The sequence below is a fragment of the Myotis yumanensis genome, unplaced genomic scaffold, assembly GCF_028538775.1.
Source record: "Myotis yumanensis isolate MYYU_CA2020_CCGP unplaced genomic scaffold, mMyoYum1.0.hap1 SCAF_17, whole genome shotgun sequence".
In the NCBI taxonomy this organism is placed as follows: domain Eukaryota; kingdom Metazoa; phylum Chordata; class Mammalia; order Chiroptera; family Vespertilionidae; genus Myotis; species Myotis yumanensis.
Window position 1 is genome coordinate 10,293,801 of NW_027223768.1, and position 26,074 is coordinate 10,319,874.

The 26,074-nt window shown below is 47.0% G+C and overlaps 2 protein-coding genes and 1 long non-coding RNA gene across 12 annotated transcripts in view; 1 reads left to right on the plus strand and 2 right to left on the minus strand.

Moving 5' to 3' along the window:
• Positions 1–13,702, plus strand: part of WDR3 (WD repeat domain 3) — a 32,112-nt gene extending 18,410 nt beyond the window's left edge. Inside the window, exons 13-28 of one of the 4 annotated variants that reach the window (XR_011468732.1) lie at positions 132–233; positions 1,776–1,861; positions 2,025–2,160; positions 3,285–3,341; positions 4,398–4,498; positions 4,711–4,822; positions 4,956–5,090; positions 5,374–5,424; positions 5,890–5,955; positions 6,439–6,531; positions 7,005–7,052; positions 7,668–7,711; positions 9,085–9,213; positions 10,690–10,783; positions 11,035–11,256; positions 11,488–13,702. Coding sequence is in view for 2 of the 4 variants with exons in the window: in XM_070397207.1 (XP_070253308.1) it covers positions 132–233; positions 1,776–1,861; positions 2,025–2,160; positions 3,285–3,341; positions 4,398–4,498; positions 4,711–4,822; positions 4,956–5,090; positions 5,374–5,424; positions 5,890–5,955; positions 6,439–6,531; positions 7,005–7,052; positions 7,668–7,711; positions 9,085–9,213; positions 10,690–10,783; positions 11,035–11,190 (1,410 nt within the window). In the remaining 2 variants the exon portion in view is untranslated. Of the gene's footprint in view, positions 1–131; positions 234–1,775; positions 1,862–2,024; positions 2,161–3,284; positions 3,342–4,397; positions 4,499–4,710; positions 4,823–4,955; positions 5,091–5,373; positions 5,425–5,889; positions 5,956–6,438; positions 6,532–7,004; positions 7,053–7,459; positions 7,712–9,084; positions 9,214–10,689; positions 10,784–11,034 lie in introns of those variants that run through there. The other 3 variants (XM_070397207.1, XR_011468733.1, XM_070397209.1) reach the window with 3 other exon arrangements.
• LOC138996227 (uncharacterized) lies at positions 6,286–18,951 on the minus strand. The gene is made up of 3 exons (XR_011468734.1): positions 18,547–18,951; positions 11,269–11,401; positions 6,286–6,481 (listed from the first exon to the last, which is right to left on the minus strand). It is a non-coding gene; the product is annotated as an uncharacterized lncRNA (long non-coding RNA).
• A 708-nt stretch (positions 18,952–19,659) lies between these two features.
• PDE4DIP (phosphodiesterase 4D interacting protein) overlaps positions 19,660–26,074 on the minus strand; it is a 162,782-nt gene continuing 156,367 nt past the window's right edge. For 6 of the 7 annotated variants that reach the window (XM_070395852.1, XM_070395847.1, XM_070395854.1 and 3 more), the window contains one exon: positions 19,660–22,046. In XM_070395852.1, coding sequence (XP_070251953.1) covers positions 21,675–22,046 — 372 coding nt within the window. In that variant the 3' untranslated portion in view covers positions 19,660–21,674. The remainder of the gene's footprint in view (positions 22,047–26,074) is intronic. The other variant, XM_070395860.1, reaches the window with a different exon arrangement.

Sequence of the window (26,074 nt, forward strand, 5' to 3'; positions counted from 1 at the left end):
ACAGAGCACGGGGTGGAGCCCATTTCCAAGCAGCCGCAGTATTGCTGCTTGGCGGTGAAGTCTTTCCTGTCCCGAGCAGGCAGGAGTAGTGGGTGTGCTGCTCAGAGCTGTGCTCGTTCTGTCGCCCACAGACAGGACGGCTGCAGCTGTATGACTTGGCCTCGGGGACGCTGCTGGAGACCGTGGATGCCCATGACGGCGCTCTGTGGTCCATGTCTCTCTCTCCAGACCAGGTAACGTACAGATGTTCTCATCTGGACTTCAGGACTCTGCTGCATCTCCCATTTCTTCTGTCAGGTTTCACTGCTGCCTAATAGATTTCTCTCAGGGTTTCTTTAACGAAGGCATGTTTATTCTAATCTTTCAGTTTCCTGTGTGATGTCCTAGATGTCATTGTGAAATGAGTCCTTGTTCAGCTGCTCTCAGTCATCGGTTACATGTCATCACATTCCTTACCTTCATGGTTTTCTGCCAGTGCTTTATGATACTTCTTAAGAGGACAGTTCCTTGGGCAGCGCAGTGCAGAGGGTAGAGTAGGCTCTCCTCCCCTTTTAGTCCATCTGTGACTAAGTCTAGTGTTTTAGCAGATAAGTTGGCCCTTACGAGTCATTCACGGTGGGCTTCCTTCAGAGGCATCACCCTCCATGAGGTGCAGTGGCTAAGAACATTGTGAGGTATTATTTTAAAATACCTTAAGAGATTGTGGCCCATTCATTTGCATACTCTGAATGGTGGTGAATCTTCATTCGTTGAATGTAGACATTTTTGGAAAAAACTGAATCTGGATTTTAGAGTGGGTAATGCTGTTGGAGTCAGAATGCAGCAGCAGCATGTAAATTTTAAATGGTTACACCATCTTGCATTTGTACAGTGGTCTGTCTCTTCCAAAATATTTTCACATGCAATATGCAGATTATTGTTATTTTTTAAAATATATTTTATTGATTTTCCACAGAGAGGAAGGGAGAGGGATAGAGAGTTAGAAACATCGATGAAAGAGGAACATCGATCAGCTGCCTCCTGCATATCCTCCACTGGGGATGTGCCCGCAACCGAGGCACACGCCCTTGACCGGAATCGAACCCGGGACCCTTGAGTCCGCAGGCCGACGCTCTATCCACTGAGCCAAACCAGTCAGGGCAGATTATTGTTATTTTTGCGATGACTTTGTAAACTAGGTGGTCTTTATCACCACGGCAACAGCAAGCGTCACTGTAAAGTTGTTTCCTGTTACAAATCTCTGAATTGGCCGACCAGATGCTTGAAATTGTTTCTACCTCTGTGTTCTGGGCACTACACCAGCTCTGCAACGGAATGAGGCTAACTGTCTTGATACTGGGAAGCGATTTTAACATATTTTAAGCAGCGATAGTGTAGGGATACGTTTATGCTCTTAGGTGAATACTGTGAACAAACTTACTTAGGTGATCCAGTCTGTTTATCTGTGGAACTGCTTTACTACTTAGTAGCAGATTCCTTAGACTGTTGCCTTCTCAGGTGGAGTACAAGCCCCCAACGCTCACTGCGTCTTTCCTCCTGATGCCGAACGGAAGTATAACTAGGACTTTCCACTAGTTGTCATCTGTCATTTGTGTCACTAGGAATTCTCAAATACGGTCTGAGGCAGCAGCCCCTAAAGATATTGAGGGAATTAGAAACCACATTTAGTTCTTATCTCATGCCATTGAAGACAAATGGTCTTTATACTATTTTGGTATCTTATCCAGGTTTCTGCGCTAAAATTCTTTTTAATTGGGATGTCATTTGGTTTTCAGCGTGGCTTTGTGACAGGTGGTGCAGATAAGTCTGTCAAGTTCTGGGACTTTGAGTTGGTGAAAGATGAAAATAGTGCCCAGAAGAGGTGAGTAGACATTTTTATTGTCCTCCATTTCTTGGACTGAAAGGGGACTGACTCACTGAATGGACTTTTGAGTATTTCTCTTGAGCTCCAGAGTTTTTTGGTATTTTCGTCTGCCTTTGTAAGGTACTCATTGTTTTTTTCTGGGTGATTTCTGTGATGCTAGGCTTTCTGTGAAGCAAACCCGAACCCTGCAGCTGGATGAAGAAGTTCTGAGTGTCAGGTACTCACCCCATCAGAACCTGTTGGCTGTGTCTTTGCTGGACTGCACTGTGAAGATTTTCTATGTCGACACTTTAAAGGTACCGTGGTCATGCCTTTCTCCCTTTCTGACTGGCCTGGGTGGAGATTGAAAGAAGTGGCCTAGTGCCCTGACCAGTTTGGCTCGGTGGATAGAGCATCAGCCTGCGAACTGAAGGATCCCAGGTTCGATTCCGGTCAAGGGCATGTACCTTGGTTGCAGGCATATCCCCTGTAAGTGGGTGTGCAGGAGGCAGCTGATCGATGTTTCTAACTCTTTATCCCTCTCTCTTCCTCTCTCTGAAAAATCAATATAATATATATTTTTTTAAAAAGCAGTGGCCTTGTGCCTGGCCAGTGTCGCTCAGTGATTGAGTGTTGACCTATGAACCCAGGAGGTCATGGTTCTATTCCCGGTCAGGGCACATGTCTGGGTTGCAGGCTCGAGCCCCAGTGGGAGGCGTGCAGGAGGCAACCAATCAATGACTTTATCTCATCATTGATGTTTATCTCTCTCCTTCTTCCTTCCTCTCTGAAATTAATAAAAATATATTTAAAAAAAGAAAAAGAAGTGGCCTTGAGTGCCCAACAGGAGCATATTTCTAAAAACTTGTATGTGGATCAAACATTGTAGGTGCCCTAGGAAAGCCAAGAGAGTTTTAAAAGAGTCTTCTGGTTTATAGCTTTTGTTTAAAGCAAGTTATATTGCATATATTCAGAAAATCCTGTCCTAGCCAGTAGTTTCAGGGGCGTTGCTGGGTGTCCTGGGCAGTGATTCCACACTTGGCTTTATATCAGGGTCTTTGTGTTGCTTTAACAATACTGTTTACTGGGCCCTACCCGCAGGGTTGGTGGGACTGCGTTGAACCTGGGAATGGTGTGAAGTAAGTGCCCCAGGGTCTCTCCAGCTGAGCAATCCAGAGACCATCTCTGCTGTGTGCAAGGGAGGCAGGAGGCTTCCGGGCCTCCCGCTCCACTGGGCTGCCCTGTCCTTGGCAAGGGCATGTTGGGTATGAAGCGAGACGGGTGCGGCTGTCAGCAGGGGTTTGCTTTTGAGAATAAACACATAAGGTGACCCAGACAGTGTTAGCATTGGATTTTGAAGTTATATTTTAGATTAACGTAATAAATTATGCCTGTATTTTATAGACAAACATGAATTATTTATATTCTTTTTTATGTTTAGTTTTTTCTCTCACTGTATGGACACAAACTGCCTGTTATATGCATGGACATCTCTTATGTAAGTAAAATTTAAATAGTATCTCAGTAACAAGTTATTTTTCTAAAGCATTTTCTTAGTTCTTGGCTTGATAGGTCATTTTAGAATATTTATTTTTTCATTTTGTTGTATATTTCCCCCTGACCCAAAAGCAAAATAATATATATTATATTCATACATATATATATATTAAAGTGTATATATATATATATACACATATATAAACATCGAAGTATCATATATATACATATATATATGATATTTTAATGTTTTCAGAATATTTTCACAAATTAATCCTCATAACTAGCTCCCTGTTGTGGATTCCTCAAATAATATTTTGTGTAAAATACTATAATTGATAGAGCGCCCTAACATATAAAAGACTTTAAAAAGGCACCCCCTTTGCTTTGAAAGCAGGTAAGGAGGATGGGCCTTAGCTTTCTTATGTGGATATCCAGGTATTTTCCACTCTGTAAACTTAGTCTCTTGACCAGAATCCTATCTTTGCAATGTCTAGTTGCGGTTAGGGGTGGCAATATATACTTAAAAACATCATCCAGTCGGTATGAAAGGCGTGGGCCTGTGCTTGAGCGAGCGAGTTAACAGAACAAGTTGGTGCTAAAAAAGATTTCTGATTTTCTTGTTAACAGCCATTTGAACTAGGCATTGAAATAGGAAGAGGAGAGAGAAATGTGATAGGGAACATGGCGAGGTCCCAACATTCTAGTAGATACTTCTCTCGTTCTTTCCTTCTCTCTCCCTCTCTTCGCCCAAATTCTGTAGCAGATTAGAGGTGCTTTTTCCTACCTACTTAACAGGTCAATAGACAATCTCCATCAAGGCACAACACAGCCCTGTAGCTGTGCAGAAACATTGAAGCTTTTGCTTAACAAGTTTTTAAGTAGGTTTGCGGATAAAGGCAAAGTAGGTGCTCTTGGTAGAGAAATGGGGTTGCTTTCTTGGCATTGATTTTCATGTTTTGGAGAGAGTGGGTTAATTGTTCTGGTAGCTTGTCTTTCTCTACTTTACAGAGTCGGATAATCAAGTAAAGCGATGTGTTTCCTCTCTTCCTCGTAGGACGGAGCACTGATAGCAACCGGCTCTGCCGACAGGAATGTGAAAATCTGGGGTTTGGACTTCGGGGACTGCCACAAGTCTCTCTTTGCACACGATGACAGGTGGGCGCAGTCTTTTCAGAGACTCCCTTTCAGTCGCCTGTACCATTTCCCTTGAGCATGTGTCTATGTTTAGTGTCTCAGATTTTATACATTTAAAATTCTAAAGTATAAGTAAGACACTCTAGGGCTAGCTATTCAAAAGCTATTGATGTATGTAAGACTCTGAATAACGTGGACTTGGATGACATTTGAATACTCTTCTTGCCTTTCAGTGTGATGTACCTACAGTTTGTCCCCAAGTCTCACCTCTTCTTCACCGCCGGGAAAGACCGGAAGATCAAGCAGTGGGACGCGGACAACTTTGAGCACATACAGACTCTGGAGGTAACCCGCCTGCTTGCTGGCTTGAGACTGAAGTACTTCAAAGACTGGGTGCTGGTTCCCCTAATGTAAGCAGGTAGCCGTCTGTGAGTAACATTCTGACTTCCGGTTGGGGGTTTGTTTTTCCTCTCTTCAGGGGCACCACCAGGAGATATGGTGCTTGGCTGTAAGCCCCAATGGAGACTATGTCGTGTCATCGTCCCATGACAAATCTCTGAGACTTTGGGAGAGAACAAGGGAGCCTCTTATTCTTGAGGAGGAGAGGGAAATGGTAAGGACTTGGGCCTGGTTACAAATGCGCTGGTGGGTGTCTGACGCGCTATCCCCACCCAAGTTCTCTGTCTGGTTTAGTCACCCCTCAGGCAGTGCAAGTCCAAGGACGCCTGAGATGGGGGATGTTCCCACGGCGACTGCCACCGTTCAGCAGCCGGGCAGAGGCGAGGCCACAGGGATGAGACTTTAAAGCAGCAGCTCCTCGCTGTCTCCTCCTCATTTCACTTTGCATAGAGACCATGTTTCTTCCTTCAGATTAATTTCTGTCTGTGTCTTGGCAGCAAAGGGAAGCAGAATATGAGGAGAGTGTGGCCAAAGAAGACCAGCCAGCAGTAAGTAAACTTGGGATCCTGGGATTGTGCCTGGAATTATCTTATTGGAATTTAGCCTAATTTCAAGAATTTCTGAGGGAGTTAGAACTGGAGCAGATGCCAAGGTCATCACCAGCTGAGATGAGACAGATTATGCGTAGTCCTTTCAGTCAACTGTATTCTGGCTTTTTTTTTTAGGAGACTTCAGGGAATTATTTCACTATAGAACAAAAATTAAAATTGGGAAAAATTGAGAAGGTGGGTGTAATTTTAAAACATTTGTAGAGAAAAATATTCTTATGATAATACATGTAAAATACTCAACATGGTGTCTGGCCCTTTCTCAGTCCTCAGTGAGTGTAGCTGATGACCAGTGTTGTTATTATGAAACCATAGTGCCTGTTCTTTTAGGGATAGTAGGTTAACTTACTGGCTCTTTAATGCTTGTCAACAGTATTATTCAAGGATCTCTTTGTTTTCTGGCAGGTTCCAGGGGAGACTCAAGGAGAAAATTACTTTACTGGAAAGAAAACTATTGAAACAGTCAAAGCAGTAAGTTGATATAGAATGTAGTACCTCATTTTTTCACAGGATCTGGACTCTTTAGTAAAGTCTTTATCAACCAATAGTCTTTTGTGGCAAAAAAAAAAAAAAAAAATTGATTAAATTTATAGGGAGATCAAAACCCATTTTCCTTCTTTGTAAGAAGGACAGGGGTTGCTGCACCTGTTTGCCTTCTAGAAAGGAAAGCTTGGTCTCCTGAAAGTAGCACCTTTCAGCTGTTCCTGGGAGCTGCCCTACCCAGGTATCCACCTCCATTCTTACCGGAAGCCAGGACACTTAGTCCCTCCCTAGAAATAAAAAGAAAAGAAGGACCAAGGATGCCTTTGCATGCAGTTTGCCACTCCATTGGCACATCTTTATTAAACTGGGTCAAGCGCTTTGGTGATTTTCCCATCAGGCCCTCCAGGTGCAGTGTTCTGGGATGAAGTAGTGTATCATGGTGACTTCTGTCCTTTGTCCTCGTCTGTGTAGGCTGAGAGGATCATGGAGGCTGTTGAACTATACCGAGAAGAAACTGCAAAAATGAAAGAACACAAAGCCATTTGTAAAGCTGCAGGGAAAGAGGTAAGATAGCCCATGACGTTACGCTCTGGGAGACATTTATAGATAGAGAATTCCTGAGAGGAAAACCATTGTTCAGGACTTACTAACTCAGGTCAGGAAAGAGAGGGATGTAATAGAATTCGTTCTCATTCAAACATTAAAAAGAGCGAATTGAGGAAGTGGGGGGTAGGGGAAGCTTGGTCTTAATAAACGGGAAGGACAGCAAAGTGAGATTATTGTATTGAGTAGACACTCACGCTCCTACTTTGGTTCGGAGGCAGGGTAACCGTGTCAGATTTCTGGTGAAACCTGTTGCCCAAACTCACTCGTAAGCACTATCGAAACTGAAAGGCCTGATGGGTCTTTACACTCTTTCTGTTTGGGGGTCAGTCTTGTCTCTTTTTTAAAATGTAAAATACTAGTATCTTCCTGTCTGTGACAAGCACTTTCAAAGTCTCATTTTTTAATGACTGGATTTAATAATTTCTTCACAGGTTCCTCTCCCCACCAATCCCATCCTAATGGCTTACGGCAATATCTCTGTGAGTACATCTAAGTTTCCTCTTGGTCAGTCAGAGGTGAGGGAGGAGGTAATACTTTGTCATTAAAAATCTCTCCTGAAGGGTGGTGTCCTCTATTACTTTGAATTTGTAAAGGACCAATTTAGTGTAACTTCCAGGTCATCCTTTTTGGTTGGACTGGCCTGGCATTCTTTAGTTTTCTAGTGCTTATTCATGTTTTGTGTCCAAAGCCCTCTGAAGATTCTGTTCATCTAAATGAACTTCGAAATTAATGGTGTGGGAGGAAAAGTTAGCATCAATCAGATACAGGAGAGAGAGGGAGAGTAATGTGCAGTTCAACTACCAACAGTCTCCAGTTCCTTAGAATGTGACTTGCATGTCTCATTCCTCCCAACAGTCCTGTGAGTCAGGGTATCTTCCTCTTACAGACAGGAAACTGGCCTGACTTAGAGCTACAGGTGACGTAGTTGGTAAGTGGCAGAGCTGGATCGTGAGCCCAGAGCTAACACTGGCTCCATGTACGTCTTGCCATTTCAGTACACTGTCTCGTCAGAGAGGATCCTGGATTTTAGGAAATGAGAGATTCAGTAGAAACCAGTCAAGACTGTCACTAATACCTTTGTCCTTCCTTTGTAGCCTTCAGCTTACGTGTTGGAGATTTTTAAAGGAATCAAGTCAAGGTGTGTCTCAGTGCACAGTTATTATCACTGGTCAGCTAACATTTATTGTGTATCTAAACATGAAATAAGGAGAAGTTATAATTGATTCATCATCCTTATAGGGTTAACTATGTCAAAATTTTGAGGGAAAATAATTTATTATAATGTTCTTTTTGAAGTAGAGGTAAGAGGCTCTACTTTTAAGGCGAAATGAAGGGTAGTATTACTTTATATTGTAGGTAATGAAATCATCTATATCAAGCATGTCAGACTCGCAGGACGCATGCTTCGTTTATTTGGCCTGTGTTAGCCTTTGAGTTTGACATGCTTGATCTCTGTAATTCAGTCATAGCAGCAGCTAACATTCTTTGTAGTGTGCTTCTTTGACTTATTTCCTGTGCACATAACAGAACCATCTTGCATACAATTTTGTATCCTGTCCTTTTTCACAGAATATTTCTTAAGAGTTTACCAAAATCATTGAATTAGTTAAAAATATTCCATTATACAAGTAATTACTATTGGAGCTTGCATGTCTTTTGCTATTATCAATATTGCTTCAGTGAACACCTTTTCGTAGAAATCTGTCATTATTTTTCTGAAGGTGATTTTTATCTCTGATTATTGATGAAGTTAAAATTTTGTAGTTGTTAGCCCTTACTGGTTTTTAATAATTTCTGTGTCTTTTGTCGTATATTTTTGGAATAATGTTTCTTATTTGTGATTTCCCTTTTGATTTTACTTGTGAGCTTGAGCTACAATATGTAAATGTGTCTTTTACAAGTAGTAAACAGGAGCCTTCACTAGAGACATGTAACGGGAGCTTAGATCCATGGAGGTGCAGTGCGTTCCTAGGTGGGAAGAGTCTGTGTTTTAAAGGTTTTTTCTTTAACTTACAGTTTTGTGATTCCATTTGGAATCCTCTTGGAATTGCTGAAATGATGCTAGAATTAGTTCAAGAAAAGTAAAACAAATGAAACCAGAGCAACAAGGGGGAGCTATTCCCCTAGATTTAAAAACGTACAAAAACCTGTTAATTGGCAAAATTTAAATAGTACAGGGTTGTTGTCAGAATCAGTTGATCATCAAAACAGACTCAGAAGGCCTCAAACAGACTATTATAAGGACTCAATAAAGATGGAATAGTCAACAATAGGCTTTGGAGAAATTGGTTTCTAGAAGAATAAAAAGTTAGATTCTCCTGCTGTGCCATGGACCAATATGCATCCAATAGATTAAAATATTAAATATAAAAAACAAAACATTGAAAAGAGAACCATCTAGAATATTGAATTTCACTCTAAATGGGTAAGGTCTGTTCAATAAAAGCAGTCGGAAAAATAGTCGAGGAAAGCTTTAAGACGGCTGCACTGACTGTGACGCTTTCTCCTCAGTGAGCTGGAAGAGTCGCTGCTGGTGCTGCCTTTCTCCTACGTCCCGGACATCCTGAGACTCTTCAATGAGTTCATCCAGCTGGGCTCTGACGTGGAACTTCTGTGTAGGTGCCTCTTCTTCCTCCTCAGGTAACTCCTTTTCCAGGATAGACCCTGTCTTCTCAGCACAACTGCTCCAGTGGAACCTTCACTGAAGCTGTCACCACTTTGGGATGAAGAAACCGATGTTTCGGTTTCAGCAACTGTCACAGAACTTCAGTGCGGCCTGGCGTGAATTATTCCTTGTCCTTGAGAATAGTCAGAATCAGTTTTGCCCTTAAAACAAGTACTATGAGGTTAACATTGCTCAGGAATGCTTCGTCAGGCGCCAGTCTTCAGGCTGCAGTCCCCAGCCTGGGTCTAAGCAGTTTGCCTCATTTGTAAGTTTAAGTTAATGGTTTTGTCTTGTCCTCCTAACAGCCTTTTCAGGAATAGTGGATTATTTTCCAGCTCTGCAAAGGTACAGATGCAAAAGGAGGGCATATATAAAAGAAACTAAATCAGAAAATATGTTCATTAGATTATATTCTCAAATATGAAGAATTCTTATTCATATGTAATTGAGAGGACTATTTACAAAGGTTTAAGAATGTATTACTCTATCTCCCACTCTCTGCCCCTCTGTTTCAAGCTGATAGAACAGAGAACATGAAGAGACAAACTGCACATTCCTTAAAATGCTGTTAGGAGGACAAAATAAAAACTGGTCAGCCAATACCAAGTAGTTCAAAGAAATAGGTATGTTTAGTGAAGTTGGTGAATTGGCCTGTTTTCATGATTCTTAGCCCTCCTCCATACTTTTTCTATTTGGATGTTAGCGAAAGAAGAACAATATATTTACATTGTTCTGTTGCCATATTTAGAATTTGGGGTAAATTGTAAGGACTTAACAGTACTACTAATAATTTCTTGTTGCTGTGGCATGTGAACTGTTGAATCAGGATTACTCTTTCTAAAAGAAACACCCTGAGCCAAAACCGGTTTCGCTCAGTGGATAGAGCGTCGGCCTGCGGACTGAAGGGTCCCGGGTTCGATTCCGGTCAGGGGCGAGTATGTTGGTTGCGGGCACATCCCCAGTGGGAGATGTGCAGGAGGCAGCTGGTCGATGTTTCTCTCTCATCGATGTTTCTAACTCTCTATCCCTCTCCCTTCCTCTCTGTAAAAAATCAATAAAAAATATATTAAAAAAAAAAAAAAGAAACACCCTGAGTGCCAGCATATCCAAGGGTTGTAGGTGGATACCAGTTACCTCACAGGTAGAGATGTCAGGTCCCAGTCGAAGGTGAGGGTGAGTGGGGTTGAAGGAGCCTGTGCTCATCAAGGTGTCTGGGTCCTCCAGGTCTGAGTTTGAACCTGTGATAGGGTCTAGCACAGTGTCTTTAAACTGAATAGTGGGGAAGAAAGTCCTTTCCCCTTTTTACTAGAAACGTCTTTATATTCCCATGATGCTGTAACAGGTGTTTTTGCTTTACTATTGTGTCTGTTTGCTATTTTGTGGAAGGGGTGGGTAAGTAGAGCCAGCCCACTACCCCTCTTCAAAATATGGCTGTTTTCTTTTTCTATTAGGATTCACTTTGGGCAGATCACTAGCAACCAAATGCTTGTGCCAGTGATTGAAAAATTAAAGGAAACAACTATTTCAAAAGTCAGCCAAGTCCGGGTAAGTATGTTGTAGAGCTACAGCAGTGAGGGGGAGACCCTAGTGTGTGACTGAGGCACAGCGCCCTGGGCTCCTTCTGTCTTGGGTGGTATTGGCCAGACATGATCTGTATTTGAGGTTAGCTTGGCGGTGGAGCTGGTAGGAATAGGAACACAGGGCCCCAGGCTTACTGGCCCCTGACTCACATAAGCTGATTCTTAAGGTACTGAGCTCACGTGAGACAAGTTTCACCTTTCTGTCTTCTGCTTCAGGATGTTATCGGCTTCAACCTGGCGGGTCTTAATTATCTCAAGAGGGAGTGCGAGGCAAAAAGTGAAGTTATGTTTTTCGCTGATGCTACCAGCCACTTGGAAGAGAAGAAGAGGAAGAGGAAAAAGAGGGAGAAGCTGATTTTAACACTGACCTAGAACTGAAATATAAAGGACTTCTGAACTCAGCAGCATTAGAGGCCAAGTCAGCTTACAAGGAGCCAAGTAAGAGCTTACCGTCTGCCGAGGATCCCAGGATGTGGCCCTGCTTTGCCTGTGGGCTCCATTGCTTGGATTTGACCGATGAGTCGTTGGAAATCTTTTCTGTGCCTCGAAGGTTGGGCCTTTCAGGAGTTGGTCCCCTTATAATCTAGCAGAAGGCAAAGAAATTTTTTAACTAGGTATGTGTTTCTCTAGAGTTAACATTTCAAGAGTATCTTATTTCTGCCCTGGCAGATTTGTGACCCTGCGTTCTCCGGCTGAGACAGGTGCACAGTTGAATGTCCTCTGCCCACAAATGCAAGGTCATGGAGAGCTGAAAGGACCATGGAAATGACCTAGAGCGGCCTCCTTAAACTAACTCTTACAGATTATTTCTGTACATAGAAATATCCTACTTACGAACTGCTTGTCCTTCTCTTAATAAAGGATATTAAGTGCAGTCGAGCTGAGACTCCTGGTTAGCTTCTGGATGATGAGTGCCCTGTATGTATGTGTGTCTACATGGCAGGGAGTTGGGACTGTTTTAGGAAAAGAAATTGACAAATGGCCTTTCATCAGAGCTTTGACCTGGTTGAACTCTTGAGTCACAGAAGTCGATTTTACACTTCTTTTTTGGGGAATGGGGATTTCTCATTGCCCTTATTACTGACTGTTGGACTTAAACAGATGCCTTATGGAGCCTGCTTAGACAGGTGACTACAGGAAGATTGCAACTGCTGCCAGCAGGTGCTGACGTCACGGGAGGCTGGGATGGGTGTGGGTCTGTTTCTAGTGAGAGAATTCTGATTTCCCCTGGAGCCTGTACATAACAGTGTTGGTCATCTTACCTGTTCAACTTTGCATTTTTATTCAAATTTTATCTCTTCGAGAAACACACTGTCATTTACGTGGCACTGTCCTTGCTGTACTCTAATATGTACATGTCTAAATAAGTTGTGTCATTTACATGTTTCATCTTTAAAAAAAAAATCAGAGAGGTTATGTTTATCTTTATCTTCCCAGGGCTGGAAAGCATGGGAATTGCCCAGTTTTCTAACTTTCTACTAAAGGAATATGTCTAAGTAGAAAGTTCATAACTACTTTCAAATATATATATTGTGTGTATATGTATAGTGTGTAAGAGCTGCATACTTATTTTTATATCAGAATGTTTTATGATGTAATACTAAATTATAGGCAGAGGCCTTCCCCTGCATTTGAAGAGCAGGTTTCCATTTATATGTATTTTGGAGGGATAAAAAATAATGAAATTTATAAAAATAGTGCCATAAAGTTGCTTTGATCATTTAAAATCATTTGCATTTATATGTTTGTACTGATTATCTTCGATCGGCTGCCTCCTGTGCACACCTGACGGGATTGAACCCAAAACCTGAATATGTGCCCTGACCAGGAATCGAACCAGGGACCTTTCGGCGCATGGGTCAGCATTCAGTCAGCTGAGCCACACAAGCCAGGGCCATATACATTTTAGAATCAGCTTATAAATACCAAATACCTGCTGGAATTTTGGATTGTATTAGATCTTTTGACCAGTTTGGGAAGAATTGACATCTAAACCATATAGAGTCTTCCAACCCACAAGAAGTTTATCTATTTAGTTCTGTGATTTTCAGTGTACTGATCTTACAATATTAGAATTGGTCAAAAGAAGATATACAAATGACCAAAAGCCCATGAAAAGATGCTTGCCTCAGTCCTCAGGGAAACAAATGAATACTACAGTGAGTTACCATCACATCCATTACCGTGGCTAAGATAACCTGAAAAGTCCACATGTGCTGAGGATGTACAGCAACTAGAGTTCTCCTCTTACGGTATGGACAATGGTACAAGCACTTGGAAAAGCTGAATCACAAACATACCAATCATGAATAGCCCTTCCACTCCCAAGTATTTATACTATATGCTCACACAACAATCTGTATTGAATATCCCTTAATAGCTTTATTCATAACAGCCAAAACCTGGAAACTACTCAGATGTCTATTAAAAGGTGAATCTACACTGAGTGGCACTGTTGATGTAGTGTATGGATGTACTAATATGCATGTAGTAGGATGGATGGATTTTAAAATCATGCTATCGAAGAGTCCTCTAACTACAGCCCCTAGTAGAAAGGTAACATACCGAGGACACTATACTTATGTGACAAAAACCAGCTTTGTCAGTGAGGACATCAAAAATGCCCTGGCCAGTTGCTGGGTGGTTAAGAGTGTCGGCCTGCGGATCTTGATTCCTGGCAAGGGAATGTACCTAGGTTGCAGGTTCCTGGTCCTGTCTGGGTGTGTGCAGGAGACAACCAATGGATGTGTCTCTCCCCGCCTCCTGTCTCCCACTCTCCCTAAAAATCAGTGGAAAAATACCCTCAGGTGAGGGTTGAAAAAATAAAAAATCATGCTACGTGAGGGAATGCAGACATGAAAGAGTACAGTTCCGTTTATATAAAATTAAAAATGCAAACCCATCTAGAATGAGCGTGCTGACTCCCTCCAACACTCTAGGAGCTAAACGGGCACTTTGAGGACCCTGAGGAAATGGGGTTTGGGGGGGGGGGGGGCGGGGACAGGGTGGCAGACATAGAGTAGGTTGGGCTGCGATGTTCTGTGGGAATCAGGAGAGCCTGTGGTTGGAGTGAGGGTCATGGGGTAAAAGAAAAGGTGGGTGTAAATAATTCTATCCTGGTTGTACCAGGTGTGAAGCCACCGTTTGCCCTGCCCCCCGCCCCCATCAGCTCGAGTCCCAAGAAAAGCAGAGGAACCCTGCCATCCTGCGGGAGGATATACCGGACGCTCTCCTGTCTGAGCCACAGTTAGCTGCTGTTTCGGGGCATCCAGGGGAAGCTGGGCAGAAAAGCTGCACACCCTCATTTCAAAGGTGAAACTCAGACATTCACTCATAACTGCTTTTCAGATCTAGGGAATCTGGTTCTTTGCCATTTCCTTTGAAACGTCCGGGTTTCGTGCTGGGCCAAGGTGGTCTGTGGTGAGCAGGCCCTGCCCCCAGGGCCATGTGTGCGCCTGGCTCCGTGTTTCAGGTCTCACTCGTGACCTTCTACCTGCAGGGACATGGAGCCATCCCAGCTCTGGGCACCTTTCCCTTTCCCGGGTCAGCTGGGTGCTTATTTCAAGTGAACCTCAGACCATCCACAGTGGCCCCGTGACCTGCTACAAAAGTCAACCACTTCCAGAGCTTTGCTGGCCTTCTGTGAGGGACACAGGAAAGCAAAATTCACATCTTGGGGGGCAAGGCTCCTTTGTCTCATTTGCCTTTGCTTTGTATCTGTGTATCCCCCTTCCCCCATGGTGATGGGGGAGCTCATGGAATCCCCACCTTCACTCCTATTGATCTGGGCTCCGGTCTGAGTAGAAACTTTTTTTTTTTTTTTTTTTACACGAAGGCACAGTAGAAAGCTCCAGGCTTTATACAAGGAGGGCACAAGCAGGGAGAGGAGTAAATGCAAAACTGCCAAGTAGCACAAATAAAAAAACTAGCACTTTTATATTTGTAAAGTGCTTTATGCTTTTTAATGATTGTTGACAGCTGTGGTCTGACCTTTAGTGCTCTCCAGCTCAGCTGCTAGGGCACTGGTTCTCAACCTTGGCTGCACATTAGAATCACCTGGGAATCTTTTTAAAATCCTGATTTCTGGGCCTCATCCTCCGGAAATTCTTTCTTTGTTATGGGGTGGGGCTACAACATTAGTAACAAAGAAACAGAATTTCTGGAGGATTAGGCCCAGAAATCAGGATTTTAAAAAGATTCCCAGGTGACTCTAATGTGCAGCCAAGGTTGAGAACCACTGTTGTGATTTACATAATGAAAGGAGGACACTGAACATGTGTATGGGTGACGGGACACTGAAGGCTAGTCTGGAAGAGCCACAGATGTCCTCGCTGACAGAGCTGGTCTTGTCGCATCCGTAGGGTGTCCTCGGCATGTTCCGTGTCCTGGGGGGCTGTGGTTAGATGACTCTGGTGTAGTTTCAGTTCCCTGGGCTGAGCCCCTCCCCTGGGTTAGCCTCTAGAAGTCAGAGTGGTGGGAAGCAGCCTTGTTTTCTCACTAGTGATGGGTACCCTGTACTTTCCATGGAAACATCTTCACATGAAGGAGATAAAGCAACCACAAGGTTGTTTTTACAATTCAGCAAATTTTCTGGACATGCCAGACATTTATACTTGATCAGTTGTATTCTAGCAAAGAACACACAACCCAAAATCTATGAGACTCAGTGAAAGGAGTCCTGAAAAGGACGTTCATCACATGACAGGTCTACCTCAAGAAACAAGAAAAGTCTCAATCTAACCCTACAACTAAAAGAACCAGCAAAAGAACAAGCCACGAGTAAGAAGGAAGGAAATTAGAGCAGAAATAAATGGCAGAAATAAATGACACATTATTTGCAGATGACATGATATTGTACATAGAAAACCCTAAAGACTCCATCAAAAAACTATTAGACTTAATAAATGAATTTGGCAATGTAGCAGGATACAAAAGTAACACCCAGAAATCTATGGCTTTTTTATACACCAATAATGAACTTACAGAAAGAGAAGTTAAAAAAGCAATCGCATTTATCATTGCAAAAAAAAATTAAGATGCCTAGGAATAAACTTAACTAAGGAGGTAAAAGACCTGTACTCAGAAAACTACAGGACTTTGAAAAAAAGGGATAGAGGAGAACATAAACAAATGGAAGAATATACCGTGATCATGGATTGGAAGAATCAACATCGTTAAAATGTCGGCCTGAGGACTCATGGGTCCCAGTTTTGATTCCGGTCAAGGGCATGTACCTTGGTTGCTGGCACATCCCCAGTGGGGGGTGTGCAGGAGGCAACTGATCGATGTTTCTCTTTCATCGATGTTTCTAACTCTCTATCCCTCTCTCTTCCTCTGTGTAAAAAACAAAACAAAACAAAAACCCAAAGATCAAAGAAACCAAGAGCTGGTTCTTTTGAAAAAATAAACAAGATTGATGAATCTTTAGCCAGACTCATCAAGAAACAATGAGTGAGGACCCAAATAAATAAAACAGAAACAAAAGTGGTGAAGTAACCACTGACACCACAGAAATACAAAGAATTGTAAGAAAATACTATGAACAACTATATGCCAACAAATTGGACAACTTGGCCAAAAGACCAATTCCTAGAAACATAAAATCTTTCAAAACTCAATCAGAAAGAATCAAAAAAACCTGAGAGACCAGTAACAACTAACAACATTGAACCAGTGATCAAAAAACACCCAGCAAACAAAGTCCTGGACCAGACAGCTTCATAGGCGAGTTTTACCAAACATTCAAAGAAGAACTAACACTTCCTCTTCAAACTATTCCAAAACTTCAAGAGGAGGGAAGACTTCCAAGCTCTTTTAACAAGGCCAGCATTATCCTAATTCCAAAACTAGATAAAGACAACACAAAGGAACTTATAGGTCAATATCCCTGATGAACATGGGTGCTAAAATCCTCAACGAAATACTAGCAAATCACACCCAGCAACACATCAAAAAGATCATACACCATGACCAGGTGAGATTTATTCCAGGGATGCAAGGCTAGTACAATATTCGCAAATCAATAAATGTGATACATCGCATAAACAAAGGATAAAAATCACATGATCATATCAATAGATGCAGAAAAAACATTCGACAAAATCCAGCACCCACTGCGGGACTAGAGGGGTCATAACTCAACATAATAAAAGCCATAGGGGACGGGCTAGAGAAGGTCAATGGGGGAAAAGGGGGGACATATGTAATACTTTCAACAATAAAGATTTAAAATAAAAAAATAAAGCCATATATGACAAACCCACAGCCAACCTCATACCCAGTGAGCAAACACTAAGAGCATTTCCCCAAAGTTCATTTTATGGGGTTCCTGGGTGCAAGGCTGGAGGACCCAGGACAGGTCTGGGAGCAGCGGACCAGAACCAAGCAGCCACTTGTGACCAAGAGTTGAGTACATGTAGGTTACAAAACAAAGCCTTTCTATCTCCCTTCTCCCCATCCCCAAGTTAATGCACCCTCTGGACCTGGCTTCTAGCGGAGTCTCCTGCTCCCTCCTGTCCCACCCGCCACTTCCCACCTTACAAGTGCATCTCTGTCCCGGGCCCACTAGGGCGAGGATTCGATGAGGGTCTGTGTGGCCTTTGTTTCTCGCCTGCGATTCCAGGCACTTACAGCTGTGTTATTTGTTATCCAAGGAGGGACTAGCCGTCTGTCTCTGACCTAAGTGAACCCTAGTTGAACCTGCCCGGCTGTGTTCACCCGCAGGCGGCACGGGGGGGGGGGGGGGGGGGGGGGGGGGGGATGCTGGCTGGTGCCACCCCTTAAAGTGCCCATTACAGAGCAGCCAAACGGGTTTGCCCTGGCAGGAGTTAGTCAATCCCAATCCCCACGAACCCCATTTCGGAACAGTGAAGGTAAACTTTTTAAAAATGTAAGGCTTTGGCCTGGCTGCTGTGGCTCAGTGGTTGAGCATTGACCTATGAACCAGGAGGTCATCCCCAGTAGGGGGCTTGATCCCCAGTGAGGGACGTGCGGGAGGCAGCCGATTGATGGTTCTCTCCCTCTTCCTTCCTGTCTGAAATCAATAAAAACATTTTTTTTTTACTAAATAAATGAAATGTAAGGCTTTGGTGTAGCTCTATTCTCGCATATCAAACTCAAAGGCTAACACGGACCAAATAAACGAGGCACGCGGCCCACCAGCCGCGAGTCTGACATGCTCGGTGTAGATGGCCTGCGCCACATTTCAATGGCAACGTGTTTATTTTGGTAGCTGCACTGATGTGCGGTTAATTCAAGCCTTGAATCATATTGCGGTGTCTCCTTGTTGCTTGGGGAACAGCGGAATTCACCCCGAAATAAGGGAATGCTAAGAGCCGTTCTCCCAAACAGAAGCAGAAGGCCACCTGGCACAGATGGCACCCCACATGTGACTCAAAACCAAGACAGAGACGTGGTACTCTTCAGTCTTTTTTTTCATTCCAATATCTGTGGGCTCACCACTAGCCTTTGTTGGCTAAGCCCTCAGGTGGTAAAGAAGTCATGGCAAAACGGAACTTAATTATGCAGCCTTTTCCACATTTTCCCAATGAATCTTGATTGAGGCCGGGGGGAGACTGTAGGTTTCTAAATGGCCACGTACGTGACCCCATGAAGGTGGCACAAATAAACGAGCATGCAATTGGCATGTAAGTTCAGACCCAGAACTTGGACTCCCCCGCCCCCCGCCCCCCGGCATAGCATTTAGGACCCAAACGAGGGAGCACTTACCTCTTTCCCATCACTTCCCAGACGGGAGGGCGGGTCTGCTCCAGGAGCCCCTCCGGCGGCACAGCTCCGATGCCTTCTGTCTGGTGGCTCCGAGGTCCCCCAGGGAACTCAACCACCCACACAGTCCAACTGTCTCCCATCACCCGCCCGCCCGCCCCGTGGGGCGCGGGAAGGAGAGAAGGTGGGCACAAGGCACCTCCTCCTACGGGCGCTGCCTGCTGGGGCTGAGAAACATGGCGGTGCCTTGTTGTGTGGGAGGCGGCCCAGGCCCAACCACAGCTCCGGGGGGTGAGAGCCCTGAGTTACGGAAGCCTGGAGCCGGGTCCTGGAGGAGCTGGCACAACCATCCCTCGTTTAACAAAGCATTTCTGTGCCTCTCTATGCAGGAGCCTGTGTTCTTTCAATAGTTGGATTTTCCAAACGATTGATGGGTTTTGTAACTCATCCCCATACTATTGTACCACCCCCGAGCCCTCTGGGCCTTTGGTGACGTCCACCTTCCCAGCCTCCCCTCCATCGGAAACAGGTGTTTCCTCCCCCCTCACCAACTAGGGAACAACAGCCTGCAGGTGGGAGAGCTCGCCTCCTCGGCCCCACCAATATATCCAAACCCTCTCTCCTCCTTTCCCCTGCAGAAGCCCCCGCGCCTCGGGAGCAGTTACCATCTGCTGTATCACCTGTACTCACCCTCAGACCTGCCACCACCAAGACATGGAGCGCCTTGTTCTGTCTCTCCCTCACCCCTGCTCTGTGACTTCAGCTTCCATGTGGAAACCCCCCAGCAGTGAATGCTCAAATCCTGCCCCTCCTCACTCGGAACTTTCCTCACCACACACTAAGGCCCACTCTCACCATCATGCCTTGGGCCTTGCCAAAGGACAATCAGCACACTATCCCCAAGATATGACGCTTGACACCTCACTCTCCCATTCGTTCTTTTCATCTTCCCAGAACGCTTACTCTAGGATGCCTACTCCTAACTTTCCAACACCGTCAACCACAAATCCACCGACTTCATAATGTTTTTATTATCCACCATCCCCTCCTGCCCTTACTTTTGTCCTTTTTGTTAGGTGACCCAGGAAAGCGGCGCAAGAAATAGAGTCCAGTGAATCAGAGAAGAAAGGAAAGGAAAGTTTATTTGCGTTCTCGGGCGAGACCCACCGGCCCAAAAGGTGGGGCCAGTGAATTTCGCGCCTTCAGGGAGGGAGGGACATCTCTTTATTCAGGTGTTTGGGGAGGGCGGGGGCCTGAACTGAGGAAGTGCCCGCAGCAGGGATCATCACACATTCAACTGAGGGAGTCTCGGCCGCAGGGGGTGGGCGGCACATTCAGGAATGGGTCAGTATCTTGTGCGGGGATCTCTGTGAACTTCAAGGAGAAGCAGGTATCTGTGTCTGGCACGCTGACCCGTGAGAGATTCCAGATCTGTGAGAAATTCCAGAGGAAGTCCATTGTCTCATCCCATGTCCGCGTGTATCCGATCCCGGGCTCCCTCCGACCTAACATCCCGGCCTTTTTGTGATAAGGGTTGGCGACTCTCTGACTGCTTCCAGCTGAACAGGGACGACGAGGGGGGCGGCGGTTAAAGGCCGGGGTTAGGCAGAGTCGGGTCGGAGGGGAGCCGAGTGTAGGGATGGAGCAGGAGCTGATTCACAGTCACCCGTGACATCTCTGCGATCCGGGAGCGGATGAACTTGAGGAGGCACGGGGCTAGGAGAAAAAAGACACAGATGAGAATCAGGGGCCCTATCATGGGCAGGACCCAGGTAGCTAAGGGGCTTTGGAACCAGCTGAAAGGGGAGTTGTCCTGGAAGTGTCCTGCATGTAGTTCTTCACTCAGCTTAGTCAGGGTCTGTACATTTTGCTCCACTACTCCAGACTCATTGATGTAATAACAGCATTCCTCCTGAAGGAATATGCAGGTTCCTCCTCTTTCTGCAGTCAGAAGGTCTAAGGCGCGCCGGTTCTGCAGGGCTACTTGGGCTATTGATGTTATCTGTCGCTGTAAGGAAGCTAAAGAAGCAGTAGTGGACTCCAGGGCTAACTGGAGCTTGTCATTAAAGTCCTGAGCAGTGACCAGACTGTTCCCGAGGGCCCCCCCCGCAAGGCCTATCGAGGTAGCGATACTCACCCCTACCATGACAGGGAGGAAAGCTGCCCGGCGAGTCCGGCGGCGGGACGGAGGGAGCAGCCAGGCGAGCTCTGACTCTCCATATAAGGTTAGTTGGGGAACTACTATGACGATGAAGCAGGGCCCGGGGTCAGAGGAGTTTATGCAGTTACTTAAGGTGCCATTGCACCAAAAGAAGGTACCCGGACTGGCCTTGGTGAGGCTGGATGCAGTGTAGTTCTGGGTGCAGTTCCACGTGACTCGTCCCCCAGTTACCGGATTACTGGTCTGGTAGCATATCCGTGGGGGCAGGGTGGGCTCTGGAGTTTCAGGTTCCCAAAGGGGAATGCCAGCCACGGGAGGCTGACATTCACCTTTCCCTTGGGCTCTTGGAGAAGTCGTGAGTGGGACGGCAGCCAGCAAAGACCTTCGGAGAGAGGCACACAGAAAGCAGTGGGAGACATTGGGCAGGGTGTGGGTCTCGTTGAGGAATAGTAGGGTGTGTTGAATAAGTTGGAGCCAAGAAGACAGGACTTCTACCCGGGGGGAGTCAGGCAGCTTCCCTTTAAGGGACTGTTCGGCCTGTAGGATGCTGTTGGAGACCTGGACTTGGGCCTCTTGGGCCAGGACATATTCCCGGGAGATGTAAATGGTCCCTGAGGGGGTTGAGCTCCAACTACTTAAGTATAGCTTTCCCACGACACCCGTAACCCACCGCTGGTCCCAGGGATCCTGGATTATGATGTGGAAGGCCCCATCCTTCCAGATAAAGGAGCCACCCCTGTAGGCATCATTGACAACACAGCCCCTCCAGCGGCAACCCCCATAGGTGTCGACCTCTTGATTACACCTGTCTGGGTCCTCTTGGTCGTAAGCAAAACAAGCATAGGGCCGGCCACCATGGTACACTGACCGGATGTCGACAGCCATCTGCATCCTTGTCTGGCATCCCGCTAGAGGGCAGTCCTGAGATCCTACCTGCCGGGTGACTTGTTTGCCGTTCTGATAGTAGGTTTCACGGACCTTGAATCTCCACACATAAGCGGGTGGGGGTTGGTGTAGGTTGCTCAGGGCCGGGAGGAGAAGGAGGGGGAGGACGGCTAAGGCGGACCTTAGTGGGACCCAATACATCACATTTGTAGAAGTCATGCTGCTCCGGGGTCCTCTTGAGCCTGGAGAGGTGGTGCCACGATGGGTCGCCAAGCAGCTTGGCCGCGGTGGGTGTTGTAAGGATCACGATGTGAGGTCCCGTCCACCTCGGCTCCAAGGTTTTTGGATGTAGATTTTTAAGGAGGACCGAGTCACCAGGGTGAAGAGCTGGTCCCCCGGAGTCCTGGTCAGTTGGTTCCGGTTTGGGCAGGAACCTGTCAGCGTGTTCTCGGAGCAGCTGCCGGATTAAGGACAAATATGGAAGATAATTACCCAGGGGAGGAGGATCGATAGGGAGACGATGGTTGAGCAAGAAAGGTCTCCCATATAGGAGTTCAAAAGGACTTAAGAAGGTGGGGCTCCTTGGTGTAGCCCGGAGTCTTGTCAAAGCCATGGGCAGGAGATCCGGCCAGGAGCTGCGAATTTCTAGAGAGAGTTTAGTTAGATGGTCTTTAAGGAGGCCATTAATCCTTTCAATTTTACCCGATGACTGTGGTCGGTAGGGTATGTGTAGTTTCCAAGAGATGCCAAGAGAGGTGCTAACCTGCTGTACGACCCTTGATATAAAAGCTGGGCCATTGTCTGACTGAATGGAGGTGGGGAGGCCGAACCTTGGGATAATGTGTGCTATTAGCGTCTCAGCCACCACTTCAGCAGTTTCCTTGCGGGTGGGAAAGGCCTCTACCCACCCTGTCAGAGTGTCTACCATGGTCAGCAGGTACCTGGTCTTTTTGTGGGGAGGCATGTGGGTGAAGTCTACCTGCCAGTCCTGCCCTGGGAGGTGTCCCCTCATTTGATGGGTGGGAAAGTTGGGGCGCATCCCTCCCTGGGGTGAGACAGCTGCACACGTGGGGCAGGAGGAGCAGGCGCTTGTGATTGCCTCTCGCAGTGTGGGCGAGGTGAAGAGGGGTTCAAGGAACTTCCAAAGTGCCAGTGGTCCAATGTGCAAAGACCGGTGGATCTGTTGGGCAATGGCCCCTGTCTGGGCTCGAGGGAGAGCAATTTTGTTATTTAAAAAGATCCATCCCTCAGGACCGGGTGAGCCTCCCCGCTGCAGGAATTTGTTTCTCTCTTCTTCTGTATATTGAGGGGAGATGGAGGGAAGAGAAAGAAACAGGACCGGGGCTGGGGACCCTTCACCCTGAGTTAAGCCTCTGGCTACCGCGTCTGCTTGGGCGTTTCCCCGCGTAACCAGCGAGGAGTCCGTCTGATGGCCTCGGCAGTGCATGATGGCTACCTGGGAAGGAAGTTGTAAGGCATCAAGTAAACGGGTTATGAGTTTAGCGTTGATAATAGGTGAGCCTTTAGTAGAGAGAAAGCCCCTCTCCCTCCAGATAACAGCATGACAATGGGCTATCAGAAAGGAATATTTGGAGTCTGTATATATGTTTACTCTCTTCCCTTTGGCCAGGTGTAGGGCGCGTGTCAGTGCGATGAGCTCGGCTTTTTGAGAGGTGGTGCCCTCTGGGAGTCGGGCTGCCTCCAGGGTCCGCTCGGGTGTCACTACCGCGTAGGAGGCTTTCCGACGTCCCTGGGGGTCCAGGCAGGAGCTTCCATCCACAAACAGAGTTAAATCCGGATTAGAGAGAGGAGAATCTGAGAGTCCTGCCCGAGGCTGAGTAAGGGCCTCGACGACCTCGGGGCAGGAATGCGTTGCCGCAGGTAGGGTGGAGGCAGCGGGAAGGAGAGTGGCCGGGTTTAGGGCTGGGGACTGGGTCAGGGTGATGTCAGGATTTTCGAGGAACAGAAGATGGAGTTCCTGCATGCGAGAGGGGGCAAGGAGAGATAGGGATCGGTGGGACAGGAGATCCTGTAACCTGTGGGTGGAGAAGACCTGTAAGGGTTGTTGGAGGCAGATTTTTTGGGCTTCCTTGGTGAGAATGGCAGCTGCAGCCAGAGCCCGGAGGCAGGGCTGCCATCCCCGGACCGTGGGGTCAAGCTGTCTGGACAGGTAGGCCACGGGGGTAAAGGCTGGCCCTAGGGACTGGGTGAGGACCCCAATAGCCATTCCCTGTTTTTCATCAGTAAATAGCTGGAACGGCTTAGAGGTGTCTGGGAGAGAGAGTGGGGGAGATGCCAGAAGGGTATCCCGGAGCTTAGAGAAAGCCTGACGAACGAGGGAGGGTGAGGAGAGGGGACCCACTGGTGTTTCTTTAGCAGCTTGGTATAGGGGCTTAGCTAGGAGAGCAAAGTTTGGGACCCAATGGCGGAAAAACCCTACCAGTCCCAAAAAGGACAAGATCTGGTCTGCAGAAGTGGGGGGCTGAAGGTCCCGTATTGCCTGTGCTCGGTCAACTGTCAGTCCTCGAGAATTGGGCATCAGACAGATCCCCAAGTAAGTGACGGTGGGGACCGACAGTTGTGCCTTGGCAGGGGACACGCGATATCCCCTGTCTCCTAGAAAATTAAGGAGATTAGCTGTATGCCTCCGGGACATGTTCAGGGAGGGGCTGCAGAGGAGGAGGTCATCCACATACTGGAGAAGAGTGCTGGGTTCTAAGGAGCATTGTTGGAGGTCTCTGGCTAGGGCCTGGCCAAACAGGTGAGGACTGTCTCTGAACCCCTGGGGCAAGACTGTCCAGGTGAGTTGGCGGGATGTCTGTTCATCCGGGTCCTCCCAAGTGAATGCAAACAGATGGAAAGAGTCTGGGTCCAGAGGGATAGTAAAGAAAGCATCCTTGAGATCGAGAACAGAAAAGTGGGTGGTACCGGACGGGACGCGTGAGAGGAGAGTGTAAGGATTGGGAACTACCGGGTGGATAGGGACTACCGCTTCGTTGATCAGCCGGAGGTCCTGAACCAGCCGGTAGGTCCCGTCTGCCTTTCTAACTGGGAGGATGGGCGTGTTGCAGGGGGAGTCGGTAGGGATGAGGAGACCCTGCCCCAGAAGCCGGGTAATGAGGGGTTTAAGTCCTCGGCGGTGAGTTAGGGAGATGGGAAACTGGGGGCGGGAGGGAAACGAGGTGGGGTCCTTAAGTCTGATCTTGACTGGGGCATGATGTCTAGCAACCACCGGGGTAGATGTATCCCACACTTTTGGGTCGACCAGGGACGCAGGCAGTGGGGGTTCGGCATTTCCATGAAGGGAGGGGGCCAGGAGGGGAAGGAGCAGGGAGGCTGAAGGGCTCCGAGTGAGCATCAGAGTGGCCCCTAGTTTGGTGAGAATATCTCGTCCTAACAGGGGCACGGGGCACGAAGGCATGACTAAAAATGAGTGGGTTATAGGGCTATCCTCAAGGAGGCAGGGAAGCGGCCCGGTGGCCAGCGGGCAGGTGGATTTGCCGTCAATACCCATGACCGAGATTTTGGAAGGATAAAGGGGCCCCGAAAAAGAGGGAAGGACAGAGAAGGTAGCCCCCGTGTCGATCAAGAAGGAGACTCGTGCACCCGCTACCTTCATTTCAACCCGAGGCTCGGCTAGGGTGATCGGAGTGGACGAGTCCGGGCGTCTTCAGTCTTCAGCCAATCCTAGCATGGCCAGCGGTGCGTCATGGCCCGGAAGGGCGACCCCACCACGTTGAGACGTGGAAGGCTCGCCACTTTTCCAGGAGCAGTCACTCTTCCAGTGACCATTTTGACCGCACGCCGGGCAGGGCTTGGTCGGAGCCCGGGGCTGGGGGCACTGCTTTGCCCAGTGGCCTTCATTGCCGCATTTGAAGCATTGTCCAGGCGGTGTGCGTCCTTTCGTTGCACTCCCACTGCGCACGGCCCTCTTGGGACCATGCGCAGCTGCTGCCGGCCTCAGGGCTGCAACCAAGGCTTGCGTCTGCAGGTCTACCTTCTGTCTAAGGCGGGCCTCCCGTTCTGATTCTGCCTTCTCCTCACGGGCATTAAATACCTTAAATGCCATATTCACTAAATCTCGGACAGGAGTTTGAGGACCATCCTCTGCCTTTTTTAATTTCTTCCGAATATCTGGTGCTGACTGCGAAATGAAATGGGTGGCCAAGACCGTTGCCCCAGCCAGAGACCCAGGGTCCAGACGAGTATATAAGGTCAGAGCCTCAGTCAGCCTGTTAAGGAAGATTGCGGGATTTTCATCTGGGCCCTGGGTGATCTCCCTTAATTTGTCATAATTAACTACCTTGTGGGAGACGGCCTTTAGACCAGCCATCAGGCACTGGAGCATCTGGTCTCGGCGTCGGCGCCCGTTTTGCCCTTCGGGGGTGCCTAGTTGATACTCCCAGCCCGGCTCCTGGCGAGGAACGGCCTGGGCCCCTACCGGCATGCTGGCATCCGTAAGGTGAACCTGATCTGCGTGATCCA